The sequence below is a fragment of the Lepidochelys kempii genome, chromosome 2, assembly GCF_965140285.1.
Source record: "Lepidochelys kempii isolate rLepKem1 chromosome 2, rLepKem1.hap1, whole genome shotgun sequence".
Lineage (NCBI taxonomy): Eukaryota > Metazoa > Chordata > Testudines > Cheloniidae > Lepidochelys > Lepidochelys kempii.
The window spans coordinates 14,884,781-14,900,528 of record NC_136381.1 but is presented as its reverse complement, the minus strand read 5'-3'; the positions used below and the strand labels follow the sequence as shown (position 1 = coordinate 14,900,528).

At 41.5% G+C, this 15,748-nt stretch overlaps 1 protein-coding gene across 3 annotated transcripts in view; it reads right to left on the bottom strand.

Moving 5' to 3' along the window:
- ZFAT (zinc finger and AT-hook domain containing) overlaps nucleotides 1–15,748 on the bottom strand; it is a 148,955-nt gene that overhangs the window by 6,955 nt on the left and 126,252 nt on the right. For all 3 annotated transcript variants that reach the window (XM_073330062.1, XM_073330060.2, XM_073330063.1), the window contains exons 14-15: nucleotides 9,113–9,236; nucleotides 6,281–6,411 (exon numbers count right to left, since the gene is read on the bottom strand). In XM_073330062.1, coding sequence (XP_073186163.1) covers nucleotides 6,281–6,411; nucleotides 9,113–9,236 — 255 coding nt within the window. The remainder of the gene's footprint in view (nucleotides 1–6,280; nucleotides 6,412–9,112; nucleotides 9,237–15,748) is intronic.

Sequence of the window (15,748 nt, the reverse complement as noted above, 5' to 3'; positions counted from 1 at the left end):
ATACTCCTAAGACAAGTGGGTTTCTAATGAAAAAATTACATAAAAATAATACAAGAAATAGAAGTATCTGAAATAAATGTTGTTTTAGAAAAACAAGAACCAAACTTCTAAGCAAGGACTCAGTCAGGCCATTAAAGGACCAAAGTGGGAACTTAATGACAGATGATGCTGATATACTGCTGATACTTGGAGTGATTTTTTTTGTCCCACAATCCACAGGAGAAACTCAAGGTTATAGGATAGAAAGTGAAATAAAATTTTCAGTGGGAAAGTGAAATATGACCATGTCTTAAAATCACAACAGGGAGAACAGTTAGGAATTCAGAGTAATTAAAAGTTGACATAGCATCAGGCTCAAGCCAGCTATAAAAAAAAATTGCTGTCCAAGGCTTTTCTGTTGTCCATGGTAAGGCAAGTAGCAGATGACTCAGCAGAGTCATGTTAATGCTGTTTAAAGTTTTTAAAAGATCAAGAAGAATGGACTGGATTATAATCTTAAAAGCAGTCCTCTGGAGGGAAGACAAACAAGAGGCCAGATAATATGCCTACACGGAATATACGGAATTTGGTAAAAGATTATCAGCATGAATACAGGGAATAAAGAGTAAGCTTGCGGACAAGCAGGTAGTTGAATTGGTACACAAAAAAAGTAGGCTTCACAGTAGGTCTAGGAAAAGACTGTGAATCTACAACACAAATTACATCAGAATGAATAAATCTGTTACAGAAGAATGCACATAAATGCTGCTTTAAGCATCAAAAATTGGTATTTGTACTTTCCAAGGATAGAATGAGGTAATTTACCATGACTCAGTTTCAGGTCCATTTTTCTTCATGGGCCAATTCTGCCTCTATGCGACCTCAATTCAGGACACAATTGTTTGTATGTTTGTAGGACAATGGAAATATTGAAAAAGATGCAGGAAAGGGGAGCAAAAGGATTCTAGGATTTGATACAGGATCAGTGCTTATACTAATCTGGCATCAGGGCTAGCAGAAAAAGAAAGAGATCACACTGAAGTGTAAAAGGGAAGGGAAAAGAACCGATTGGTGTCAAGCTGTTTACAATTGTAAACTCAGTGGCAAGGGGCCGTAGGTTGAAAAGTGAAGGAGTGAATTCCTTTTTAATACAAGCTGCCTTTCTTTACAAAGATAGCAAGAAAGTAGGAGTGTCCAAAGCACTAGATGTTTGTGTTTAAGATAAGAAAGAAATTGATTTGATTTAATACTTGGAGGGAGAAAGTAATTGAAATAATATTTTTTTTAAGTTTTGTGGTTTACAGTTGCAGTTTCTTATTGGCATCATTTCAGTACAAGGTTAATTCTCCTTCTCACTCTTTCATTGAAAAAAAGGTCCCATTACTTAAAACAAAATAATTTTCATTAATACTGATTGTGATGGGGTGTCTCAACCTTGCACTTGTCAAGTGGGGTTTACCAATCACTTTAGGCCCAAGAGGCCCTACCCCCTTGTCCCTGCTGCCCATGCTCTCTGTGGAGGGAACAGATAAAAACAAACTCATCATCTCAGTTGTGGCTAGCTGAGGAAGAGGATGGATGTGTGCTGCAGGCTCCTGCTGAAGGACTGTCAGCTCTCCAGACTGCTGAGGAGGGTATCCCGGACTATGCTATGGAAAGTCCACCAGCTACAGGGATAGATGGAGATGCCAAGCTGCTGCCTGTGGAAGACAGACCTGAAGTGGGCTCAAGGGTAGGAAGTGACCCAGGGAATGTGTTGGGAGCAGACACTTGAATCCACACTGCAGCCAGGTTGGTGTATGTGTGTGTTTTTCTCTGAAACCTACATTTTATGTCAAACTTCAAAACAGACAGACAAAAACAACCAACCAAACAAAAACACCTTCACTGAATGTCCCATTTTAAAAATTAAGAATTGCAAAATTTCATTTTACCTAGTTTGACAGCCCTGGGGACTGATGTCCTAATTATCCTCAGGACAGAGGCACATGGGCATTTTCCTGCCAATGTGACTCATCTTAGAGGTGGAGAGCCCAATTCTCAGATTAGGTGGTAGTTCAGCATAAAGCCTTCTCAAACTGCAGTTATTCTACTGAGCCAGCCACCAGAGAAGCTAATTATGTGGTGTATGTACTCAAGAGCTACTTATGGGCACCTGAGTCCCATCAATAACACCCTCACTGTTAGGAAACAGAGTGGGCAGTAGAGTTTTCCCACAGTGCAACACATTCTTAGGGCTAGAGTGTCAACACTTTGAGGGGAGGGAGGTCAGCGTTAGCCACTCCAGGATAGGGTTACTGTGACTCATGTCTGTGCACTGCAGTGTGGATGCCAGAGCACTAAATTTGAGCATGGATCAGAAAATCCTTAACTTGTGGTTAAAATGCAAGGTAGACTCTCAAGCCCAGGGCTCCCTGACACAGGTCAGCTGACTCGAGTTCCACTAACCCTAGGCTTATATTGCTGTGTAGACGTAACCCTGGAAGGCATGAGAGATTGCATAGGGCTTTGGGAAACCAGGAGAAGGTTAACAGGGATGTGTTGGGGCTATGAGGAACCAAGATTTGAGGTCACAGTACTGGGAGTGGGGTGGCACCTCTGCAGGGGCACAGGGTGAGGAGGAGCTTAGTGCTCCTATGCCAAGCTGAGTAAAGATTACTAGATTAGCTAGGAGACATTGCTGAACTGGGCAGTAACTTGAGTTCTTCAAAAAGAAAAGGAGTACTTGTGGCACCTTAGAGACTAACCAATTTATTTGAGCATGAGCTTTCGTGAGCTACAGCTCACTTCATCAGATGTTTACCGTGGAAACTGCAGCAGACTTTATATACACACAGAAATCATGAAACAATACCTCCTCCCACCCCACTGTCCTGCTGGTAATAGCTTATCTAAAGTGATCAACAGGTGGGACAAGATGTTTTGCCCCTACGGGTGCTAAACTGAGTGCCAGTACACTCTTGACCGGAGATTGTAAACAGCAATGTTTGTGGATTTGTGCCTGCACAGAGCAGTGCATCGTGCTCCCAAGTTGAGGGCAGATTAGGAGTTGCAACCCCCACCACAGCTCCAGTACTTTTTTGGCCATACAGCAAAGAAGACTCCACAGCAGGGGGGAAGGACAATGGGAGGTGGAGCACCCATGGAGACAAAACGTCTCAAAGAACACAAATTACTGTCTAGATAAACAACTTCTCCTCCTCCTTTGAATATATGTCCCTATGGATGCTCCGCCACAGGATGTGTGTGCGCCCATGCACCCTTGATTGGAGATTATAAATAGCAGGGTCTGCACCTGCACAAAACAGAGTCTCATGCTCCCAAGTGAGGGCATTCAAAGCGGTGCAGACCCACCACCGCTCTAGTTCCTTCTCACCCACCCACAGCTTGAGATGCAGCAATTGTGGTGTCTATTGTTTCCAGCCGCTTCCTACCTTGTTTATTTTCCCTGATTCCCAAACCAGGCAGTGACTAAAGGCTGACATTAGACCTCAGGAACCTGAACAACTACATCCTATCGTAGCACTTCAGGATGGTGATGCTAGCTATCATAATCCTATCCCAGGATCCAGGGGACTGGTTCATCGCACTTCACCTTCAAGACACCTACTTTCATGTGACTATTTTATCCCTCCCACAAATGCATTCTGCATTTTGTCATAGGCTCGGATCATTACCAATAATGTGTCCTTCCCTTTGGGCTCTCCATGGCCCTGAGGGTCTTAAGGAAGCCCACTCAGCATCAGCAGCCCACCTATGTCAGTGGGACATCATGGTCTCTTTCCATATTTGGATGTCTGGCTCTTCAAGGACCACTCCGCCCAACAGACCTAGATAGCAGCCACCAAGACCCTATGTCAATCTCTGGCCTGTAGTTACCCAAGTCATCCCATTTGTTAATCTGAATATTGGCACAACATTATTACTCTTCCAGTGTTTTGGAATTTTCTCAATATTCCAAGATTTATTAAAAAGTAATATCAGCAGGCCAGAGATTTCTTACAGGATCAACTCTCAGGACTGTTGGATGCAAGTTATCTGGACCTTCTGCTTTAAAAATATTTATCACTAGTAGATGTTGTTTAACATCCTCCTTAGTTACTAATGGACTGATAAGTACTCTATTATCCTCAAGTGATTTGAACACACCATTCAGCTTTTCCTCAAGTACAGAGCAGAAGTATTTATAGAACATTAATGTCTTTTTTGCATCATTATTAATAATTTTACCATCCTCCTCTAGTAACAGGCCTCTACCATTGCTAGGTTTTCTTTTGTTTCTAATATACTTTTAAAAACTCCTTGTTGTCCTTAGCTCTGTCAGCTATAGATTTTACTTGTCTTAAATTACTTTATCAATTTTCTACTCTTCATAACTTTTGACTAATTTATAGCAATTACTATCTATTTTCTCTCTTCTTATATTTGTTATATATAATGTGTTTATTTCTAATCGTTGCCTTCACTTCTCCATTGAACCAGGACAGGTTTTTAGCCCAAGTTGTCCTCTTTCTTGAATGCAGAATCATGGCTTTTTGGCCATCTAATAAACTCTTCTTAAAGAATCCCAAATTTTCATTTGAAGTCTTTGCAATGAGAAATAGGGCAACAGAAAGCCCATCAAATATTGTAGTTGTATGTCATTAAAGACTTTAACAGCGAGGACTTATGTGCAGTTGCTGAGAACAGGTAACCAAGGCATGTTGGCAGAGTGTGGATTTGATTACATCTACCGTAAAAAAAAAAAAATAAAAAAAAATGAAGCTCTTTAAAACACCAAGCCGCATTCTAAACTTGGCTGGTAATTAGTTTTTGTCTCCTTGCTTCTGCAGTTACCTCTCAAACTAATGGCAACTCTGCACAGTGTATTAGTCCAGAAAGGGAATTCTGCTGTCACCTAATCAACTACAGTTTGACTTCAACAATAGCAACAGCCATTAAGAGCTTGCGGCAAGGGGAGCTGAGTCCAAATTCAGTTTAGTCCTCAGCTGAGGGCTGCCATGCCTCTAATGGAAAGAAAAAGAAGTGGAAAGAGGTTAGTGAAACCACTTCTGCTTTATCCAAATGGCTTCTTGATGTAGACAGCAATGTAAAGTATATTACATTTTTAGTGCATGTACCTTGTTATACATATAAAGACGCTGTAGCATCAGATTACAGGCACCTGAATTCTAGACTTCCGTACCACCAGACAACACACATGAAAAAAGGAAACCGACCATAGCTACCTTGCTAATTTCACATGGTTCTGAAAGTCATGCTTGACTTCTTTTCCTCATATTTATCACCAGCAATCAAATTTTTCAGTCCAAATATGCTCTTAGTGACACCTATGTAATCTCGTTGTCTTCAGTGGATTGCACAGGTATATCTGATTGGAACTTGGTAAGCAATTATCTTAATGATGCACAAGGAAGATCAGAATCCATCTTAATTCTCTGTGACTATGTCTTCACTACAGCGTAAATTCGAATTATCTATACTCAAGTAAATCCTGTTGAGTTAGGTCAGCTCACCTTAGAAGAAAGCAGCCTGCTGTGAAATAATACTCCAGATACAAAGAAGTATTGGATTACTGTTAACAGTGACACTGTTAACAGCTGGTGAGGGCCAGAGGGGTCAGTCATCTTGAGTTACCACCACATTCGAGTTAAGCGGTTTTGTGTGTGGACAGGACTCGAGTTAGGGGTAACTCTTGAGCTAGAGCTTGAGTTAACTGTTCAATGAAGACAAACCCTGAGTGGTGTTGGTTCTGTAGCACTAAGAGTCTGAAAAGTAGTCAATCAAGTGAAAACAAAAACCTTATTTTTATTACAAATATCAGTAGAGCTGACTACATGGGGAATACAAAATATGCTCCTTTTACAGTAAAGTTTACAGTCATTTTTCAGAAAAAAATTGCTGTTTAAGAGCTAATGCTACCTTAGCTTAATGCAAAATAAAGACATGCTGAATAAATTTACTAACAAAACTACTTTCAGTTTTGTTCTAAAAATCCTGAAAGTAAGTTCTTTGACATCTTATGTTGAAAAAGCTGGAAGCTCACACACAGAGAAAGTAATCAACAACTATTATGCGCAAATATCCAACCTTTATGCACACAAGTAAAAAATTCCACCCGCCTGCGGCAGAAGATGGAATTATACTGAATGAGTCAATCCTTTAATTCTTATTCAAAAGTTGGCCTTCACTGTACTCTCATTTAAAGAGATAAAAGTTCCTTTGTGAAATAAATAAATATTTTATGAAAAAATTAATGAGAATAAAATGTGTATTTTCTAAGGAACAGAAGAGCTCTTACCTGCTTTACCACTGTAACAGTTCCAGGTGCCATGGTAACCACAGAAGCAACAGCAGCAGCATCATGGGTCTCTGACCCCAATTCAATGATTTGCTGAAGGATGTTTACAGCGGTAGAGTCAAGTCTTTCACCTTATTAGAAAGATAATGGGCACAAGACAATTATAGCCAAGACAGCTCTAAGGCTCCGTGAATCAAAATGCTCTTCTCTCTCTGGCCTCCACCCTCACATGTAGAACTCCTCCTATATATAGAAGCAGCTCAATAACATGACATTTTAATAGTGGATCAATGGGAGAAAGTATTCACAAAATAAGTGTCCTCAGGAACAGGACGGGCATTTGCATAGTTCATTTTTATCCATATCTGAAAGTGATCTAGAAGAACTAATTGATTAAACAATCAATAGGCAGAACTTACAGCAGTAACTGTAAACTACAAAGCTGCAAAGATTTATGACTCCAAATGAGTATTTGCTAACGGTTCAGCTTTAACAGAATCTGAACTCTAAAGTTATAATAATCAGGACAGCTATTTAGTATATTGTTTGTCTACCATTGCCATCTGTTTGACCATCTGCAGTTCCTCTCAACCCAGAACAACCACCCTTGTCAGTAATGCGCTGAAGGGGAAAATGAATTCTCTTTAGAAAGATCATGCCTGATCATTTTATTTGTATAGCAGTTTTTGCCACACTTTTTCATTTTCTGAGTGTGTGGGGCTCTGACAGAGGAATAGTCAGTTTACAGAATATACAGAACTGAGATTATGACCCTACAGCAGCATGAAGGGGACAGAACATGGCCATAGCTAGTCAGTGAAAAATTCCTTTTGTTGTAAGGAACTCCTATCCCTTCTGCCCACCTATCTGTGTTTTAGATGTCTCTGGAAGAAAAGAACCTGGCAGAGCTACGTTATGTTGATACTCAGTTTGCATATGTTAGAGCAGCCACTAAGCTCCTTTAGCTCATGCTGGGACAGGGACAGAGCAGCCCACAGAACTAAGCGGGCCATAACTGGGTCCCTAACCCCAAACTCCACTCCGGGGAGAACATGGCCGATATAACTTAAGTTTCAAATATGAAGAAGTTGACATGCTGTTATTTGTATGAGTCAACATTATTTTATTTCTGCTTGTTTTAATGTATGTTTTAATTTGTTCTGGTGTGTGACTGTATAACTCTGCCTCTGGACAAGATGTTACTTCTCTTCAAGTTTTTCCAAAGGAAATATGTCAAAAAAATATTCTAAACAAAAAAGTCTGAAACACTAAACTAACAAAATATGTTTTGAAAGCTTTATGCTTAAACTTAACCCATATTATGCTTATTTTAAATTTAAATGTATGCATGACTGGGCAAAGATTGCAAAGGATTCCTCCGATGTATTCAGAATTCCCACTGGGGGAAAATGCAAAAATATATATATGTGTATATATATATATAAATTGTCAGTGATACCTCCTCATTTAATATGCTTGAAAATTCCATTCTGCTACCAAATTAACATGCTTAGCAAAGGAAATGTGTGTTACCCAAAATTATAATCCCTCCGAATTCAGGTCAGGGATCAAGGGTGAACAATATACATTTCAAGAATGACTATACTAAGTCATAGTAATGGATCCATTACAAAAGTGGGATCCTGTGATAAGTAGTCTGCTAGGCAGCATCACAGAGACCCTTGTTTATTTCTTCATCAAACTCATACCCACACACTTTGTTCTTCTGTTTTAGTACTCTCAGAAGCTTGAAAATAATTTCTTCTTTCCCTCCCGATTTTGTCATTTTCCATTTAGCAAATATTAAATTAGTGCTCCCGTTTCTTGTCAAACACAAGCCAATACAGCTCTGGTGGGCTTATTTCCTCGTTTGCATACCATCATAATTAACTGAGAACACGGTAGATTAACTATTCAACTGTATATCTTCTGCTGGCTGGTTGACTCTTGCAGCAAGGCACAAATGTTATCTAGAGGATCGCAATTAAACATTCAACATTTATTCTGTCATGCTATTTGTCTGTACTATGATATTTTCTATATTTCATACAGGAAATTCCACAAATACTGTAGTAAGGTCAAAAACAGTGGTGTAATAAATGTTGATGATTTATTGATGATCACTGTATATATAGATGAGTGTGCATTGGTAATTATTTGGGTGTGCAGTGGTAATTATTTTTAATTTCTTATAAACAGTAATATGAATGAAAAATGAAAAAAAAATTTTTTGGTTGACATGCCTAATCAGTTTCTAACCGCTTTATGGTAGACCAGCAGTTCTCAACCAGGGATCTGGGACCCCTGGGGGTCAGCGAGCAGGTTTCAGGGGGTCCGCCAAGCACAGCTAGCATTAGACTTGCTGGGGCCTAGGTCAGAAAGCTGAAGCCCAAGGCTTTGAGCCCCACCACCTGAGCAGCTTAGCTTCACAGGGGCCCCTGTGGCATGGGGACCCAGGCAATTGCCCTGCTTGCTCTCCCCGCCCGCACCCAATGCAGGCCCAGTTGTTGTGGTACAGGTGGGCCATGGAGTTTTTATAGCATGTTGGGGGCAGCTCAGAAAGAAAGAGGTTGAGAACTCCTCTGGTAAACCACACTGTGGGTCCAAAAACTTGACATTGTCCTTTTAAAAACGATTACAGATGACCTTACAAAGAAATGTTTACCACACTACAGTATTAGTACCTCACTACCATATAGAAAATACCTTTTTAAAAATCAACACAGAAGAATAAATATTTCCTTTTCAAGTTTCCCACTGTATTCACAGGAGTTGGGAACTCTGATGAAAAGAAGATCTAGTCTACCCTTTCAAACTAAAAATATCCGTTACCATTCTCTGAGGTATATCTTAGGTCCTGTAATGCAGCTACAGCAGCTTGAGTTCCTTGAACGTCTTCAGCCTCTGTGATGTGCAGATACTGAGTGGATGCTTCCTCAGAAATTTCAGTTGTTAGCTAAAAAACAGGTCAATGATCTCATTTTAACTCTTGAGAATTACAGAGGGCACTTGGTGCCCCAAATTTAAATAAGGAAAAACTGGATGACAGATTTATAACAACATATTTTATGGAAGAACATGAGAAATCCTGGCCCCATTGAAGTTCATGGAAATTTTGCCATTGATTTCAATGGAAGCCATGATTTCACCCCATAAGCTTATTTATACTTCTATTAGACGTCCAGATAGTTGCATCAAATTCGTTTACAAAATGCCACGTTAATTTGACTTTATTTTTATTGTGCATGTAATTTATAATTAATAACCTAATTACACACTTGTTAGATTCTAAGGAAGACATTTTGGGCCAAATTCTCCTCTTACCTACACTGCCAATATAAATCTGGACAAATTCCTTTGAAGCCAGAAAATGACCCTTTGTGTCAAGAAGATTGGCTACTTACCTTGCAAAAAAAGTTATGTTGTCCACAAGTATTCCAGCTTCTGGTTTGCATGTGCCCTAATCACATGAGATCAGATTCTTTTAAAGAGCAGTGCTTGCTGGGACCATACTTGCTCCTAATAGCCAAGGGCATAGTCGTTGGGTCAGTCACAACGACATTTCAGTTCCTTCCCTAAAGCAGAATCCAAGTGATATAGGATTTTGCAGTAGCAGGGCAGGAGGGTGGGTTGTAGAACACAAGTGGATAACACATTTTGAAGAACCACAGTTACTACAGAGTGAGAAACCACTCTTCTTCAACTGACTGTCCACACAGATCCCATTTCTGTTCACTCGCAAGCAATACTCTCTTTTCATGGAGGTGGTATTCAGAATCTGCTGACACAAGGACTGCAGGACAATGCAGCCAAATCAGGCATTTGACCTGGAGTCCTCTGTCAGGAGTCATGTCGAGTGAAGGTGTGAACTGAACTCCAGGTAGTTTCTCTACAAATGTCATACTGAAAAGCCCTTTAAGCTTTAAGATAAGCTGCTTACAGTGTGGTGGAATGGGCTCTTATCTGTGAAAATGGGTCCAACTGAGCTATTGTAAATCAGTTACAATCAGGAACTTCTTATAGATATCATTTGATTCTTCATCCTGTCAACAAAGGCCAGGAATGTAACGGAAAATTCCTGAACAGTCAATCTTGACTACGCCTAAGGTGTGAAAGCTTCCCTTTAACCGTTATGAGGCTTGGGAAATAAAACTTGCAAATCACTTGATTCAGGAAAAAGTCAGTAACAACTTTGGGCAAGAATGTTAGGTGAAGCCTCAATGTTATCTTGTCCTTATGGAATACTGTATATGGTGGTCTTATTGTGACAGCTTGGATCTCTCCTACTCTTCAGGCTGAGTTTACTATCACTATGAAGCAATATTCATAGACAGCTGGTATAAGGAACAGGTCGCTAAATGTTCAAAGGGAGCCCCATCAGCCTTATTACATAATGTCGAGGTCCCAGGAGGTTAGGGTCCGTATGATTGGAGGAAAGAAATGGATGAGTCCTTTGAAGAACCTACCAACTATAGGGTGTGTGAAAACTATGTAGCCAAAACTGTTACATGCTGGGGCTAGCAGCATATTATGGGCTGCATCCCACCTTCATCAAGTTTCGTCAGGATCCTAAGTATGAATGAAATGGATGGATAAACGTACACAAGTCCCAGTGCTCAGGGGATGAGTAAGGCAGCTGACAGGGAGACTGGGCTTGATTCTCCCCCTCCCCCAGCCTCCCGCTCACTCCCAGAGTGGATAGTTAGCATTTGCTGTTCTTGTCCATGGCAAACAGGTCTATTCACATTACAGAAGATACTTCACAGAATTGAATCACTGACAGAACATTCATGAGCGTGTGAGTAGTGTCTGTTAAGCTGGTCCACCTGCGTGTTTTTAAAATCTGAAATATGTAGGGCCATTAGAGTGAGGTGATGATAAACACACCATTCCCAGAAATGGACTGATTCCTGGCAAAGAGGCAGTGATTGAGCCTGTCGATGCCTGTTGACGTAGTACATAGTGATGTCCATCAGTATTTGGATAGTGGTTCCTCAGAGTGTGAGTAGAAATACCATGTATGCTAGGCAAAAGGCTCTTAGCTCTAGCATATTTATGTGGAGATTTAGTTCTTGGGGAGGCCTTGTGTCTGAATTTGGTCTAGAGGAGATCGCCTTACAAGAGCTTGTCTACACAATAACCTAATCCTCACCAGCTGGGGTGTGAATTCTAGTACACACCAGCATGTCCTGCATTAACTGTAACTATCTGTGTGGACCCTGCTGGCACACATTAGAAGAGTCCTACGGTGCATTGACACAGTACTGCACGACATAAACGCACACAAAGGAATTTTTAGTGAGCGCCAGCAGGGCCCACGTGGGTATTTAGTGAGTGCACTCTGGTGCACACAAGAATTCACACCCCAGTGGTGCACCTTAGCACACTGCTTAGGCAAGCCTTAAGAGTGGCTACATCCATCACCAGTGTCTTTGTTGATAGGAACGGTGATAATGATCCTCTGCTGTACACCTGCAGGAGGGTCCTTCCACCAATCTAACGAGGGGACAACTTTTGTGGGACCATAAATATCATGATTATATGGGGTCTTCCAGGTAGCTACACTGATCTCAACCAGTCTGCGTGGCGTGTAGGTGGAGTCTGGCAAACTGCGACATGTAGGAGCAGTAAACCATGTTTTCCATTAGTCTGAGACATGCTCTAACTATTCATACTGGGCAAGCCTGGAGTTGACTGATGAAGTTCAGAAGAGTGAGGAATCTGTCTTGTGACAAGTAGGCTTTTTGGTACTGCGGAGTCCAATATTGCCCCTATGAAATCTATTCAGTGAGGGTCAGACTGTATTTCTCCTTGTTCTCTCTGAAACCCAAAGCAGCGAAGAGCATGAAGGCTACCTTTGATGAATTGCTCACTTGCTGAGGAGACTGTCCTTGAATTAACCAGTTGTTGAAGTATAGGTAGACATGCACGTCCTTCCTCCCTAAGGGAGCCACCATGAATGCTTGGCACTTTATGAATACTCTGGGACCAGTGGAGAGACCAAAAGAAGTCATGCTGTATTGGTAATGTGACTAGCAACCAGCCAATTTAAGGTATTTCTTATGGGCTGGGTGAATTGCTATCTGGAAACAGGTGTCCTGTAAATTGAGTGCAAACTAATATTGAAGATGTAGGGTAGGAACTATAGAAGTGAAGGTCACCATCCTGAACTTGAAGCAATGTATGAATTGGTTGAGTCATTGGAAGTCCAGGATGGGATGCCAGTTCCCTTTCTTCTTTGGAATTAGGAAATAATCTGAATAACCCTCCTCACCTTGGAATTCTATAGGGACTTCTTCCACTGCTCTGAATTGCATAAAGGCTTCCTCTTCCTTTAACAGTATCTTATCAAGGGTGTCCCTGAAGAGAATGAGAGAGGGAAGTGTCAGAGAGGGAGGGACTGGAACTGGACAGAGTACCTCTTATCCACAATTTCCATGACCCACTTTTTTGAGATAATCTGGTTTCAGGCCTCCTAAAAATAAAAGATAGTTCCAAGTGGGGGAAAAAGTAGATCCTGCTATTCTATGCAGACTCTCAACCATCCTGTCAAATTTTCTGGCATGACGTCAGTGCAGAGTGTGTGGCAGAAGGGTCTTCTCCTCTGCAACCTCTCTTTTCCTCAGGGGCTCTAAAGATCTTAGTTATCCATAATATTAGGGGAGGGTTGCCTCTGATAGGTGAGGCTTGTAGAGTTCCCTCCTTAGGGTTTGGGTATACCTTTCTAGGGATTGCAAAGTGATCCTTAAGTCCTTCAAAGTGTGCAGGGCTTTGACAGTGTGTGTATGAAATAGGTCACAGCCTTTGAAGAGAAGGTCCCCCCATGGTCATTTGAACCTCCTTCCATATTCCCGAAGACTGCAACCATGAAGCCCTGCACATTGTAACAGCAGCTGCTATACAACACGCTGCTGTGTCAGACATTGAGAGAAGCCTGCAGAGAAGAGTGAACTGCTAGTTGTCCCTCCATTATCAAGAAGTTTAACTCCTCTCTCTGCTGTGAGGGAGTCTCTCAATGAACTGCAACATCCGGCTCCAAATCAAGAAGTTTTATTTAACCTGGAACACATGGTAATTCAACAGACATCTAAAAGGTGGCTCAGGAATAAGCCTTTTGCCAAAGTAGTCCAGTTCCTTTGGATCTTTACCCCAGTGTCATTTTGGGTGGACTCTGCAGTTTAGACTTCTCATGAACTAGGGACCCAGTTGTTGGATAGTTATAAAAATACTCAAGCCCCTTTGAGGGGAGATGGTAGCTGGGATGACCAGAGCTCTTTGGCCGGCTCCAATACATTCTCATTTATTGGCATTGCACACCTGCCAGGGATCAAGGAGTGCAGGATGACCAATTGGTTCTGAGACTCCTCCTGTACTTGAATCTCCAGTGTGTCAACTGTTTGTTCCAGTGAACTCCTGAAAGATGTGTTAATTGTCTGGCTGGGTTGGGACCACTGGAGCGATGGCTTCATCCAGGGAAGATGTAGATATGTCCAGTCTCTTCTAATGGCAATCTGGTTCTTGCATGTCATCCTGTTCAATGTCCCAGTGGACCATTTTCTCTTCCTGAGGTGGTCTGTGAGGGAAAGAAGACCTGATTTTGGAAGCAGGAGCAGAGATGATATTTTCTGCTGTACTGCATCCCCCAGGATGCCCTGAATAGGGAATGGTTATGATGAAGAAGCGTACTCTTCCTGAGACTCCCAATGTCAATTACTTGTAGGGATGTCTTCTGGAGAGAATGTGTCACATTTATGGCCACCACCACTTCCTGATAAGATCTGCCCCAATCAACCAATCATCCAGAAACGGTAAAACATTTATATCCCAACGATGTAGGTGGATGGCAACTACTGCCAGAATATCTTGGAGGCAGAAGATAGGGTGAAAAGAAGCACCTGGTATTGGTAGATATCATTGTTGATTAGAAAATAAAAGAAACCTCTTGTGTGAAGGGTGAATAGCCACATGAAAATATGCATCTTGTAGGTCGAGAATCACAAACCAATCTCCTGAATCTAACAAGGGAATTACTGCTGAAAGGGTCACCAACCTGAATTTGTGCTGTTCCACATATCTGTTTAGATATTGGGATCTAAAATTGGCCTTCAACCTCCATTCCACTTGGAATCAGGAAGTATGTTGAATAGAATACCCTTCCCCTGTGCTGCACAAGAACTGGTTCTATAGCCCCAACACACAGAAGTGAGGCAACCTCATGTCAGCCATTAATCATGAGATGGTTCCCTGAACAGGGAAGGGGAGGGAGAATGGATAGGAGGGAACAGAACTGAAATGGACTGTGCAGCCAAATGTTATGGCTTCCAAACCCCATTTGCTCCATGTTATATTCTCCCATGCAGCTTGAAAATGGGAGAGGTGACATCCAAAAGGAGGGGATGGGGTTTGATATTGCAGCTGTAAGTCCTAGTCAATCGGGGGGTTGAGACTCTCGACCAAGTCATCAGAACTGTCACTTAGAGGTTGTGGATGGCTGAGAAGATGTAGCTGTAGCTGAAGGAGGTTTCTTTTTAGAGTATTTTGGTCTCTTGGCTCAGGGCTCAGCTGTTCCACAATAAGTTGAATACGGGGTTGGGCATGCTCTTTGTGCTGTCTGAGACCAGCTAAATCTCCTTTAATTTACAGCAGTATAAATTTCCAAGGATCTTAACATAGCTCAAGTACTTTAGAATGTGGAGAGATGTACCTGTCAAATCTTGAAAGAGAGTGTGACTGTCAAAGGCAAGGTCCTCAGTGGTGCTCTGATCCTCACTTGGGAAGCCCAAAAGCTAAGATGCTCTTCTCATGAACACCACATTGAACACGATGCAGTGTCAGCAGCATCCCAGAAGGCCTGGAGTGATGTTCTTGCCAGGAGCTGACCCTCTTGAATAATGGCCTTAAATTGGTTATGTTCCTCTTGCAGATGATCCATAAAGAAATAGAATTTGTTGCCATTCAAACAGTCAAATTTGGCCATGAGCACCTGATGGTTCGTTGTTCTAAAGTGAAGTGTGGCTGAAGAGTAAGATTTTCAGCCAAAAATATTAAGCCTCCTGTGGTCCTTGCTGTACAGGGTGGACTTTGAGGTATGTTATCTGCTTTGTTCATTAACAGCCTCCACTACAGGGAATCTGGATCCAGGTGAGAAAATTAAAACTCTGATTCCCTGGCAGGGACAGGATACTTTTTATCTGCCCTTTTGTAGGTAGGTGGTGTGGTAGCTGGGGTTTGTCAAATAGATTTAGTGGGTTCCATAAGAGTTTCACTGACCAGAATGGATGCTAAACTATAAAATATTCAGGAGTTTATGGTTGGATACTTAAACCTCTTCTAAAGGAATCTGAAGCATTTCAGCAATTCGCTTAATCAGTTCTTAGAACTGCCTGAAGTTATCTGCCACAGAAGGCAGTGGAGGCATCACAGCTTCACCAGGCAATGAGGAGGAAATATTTGTAAAAGGCATCAACT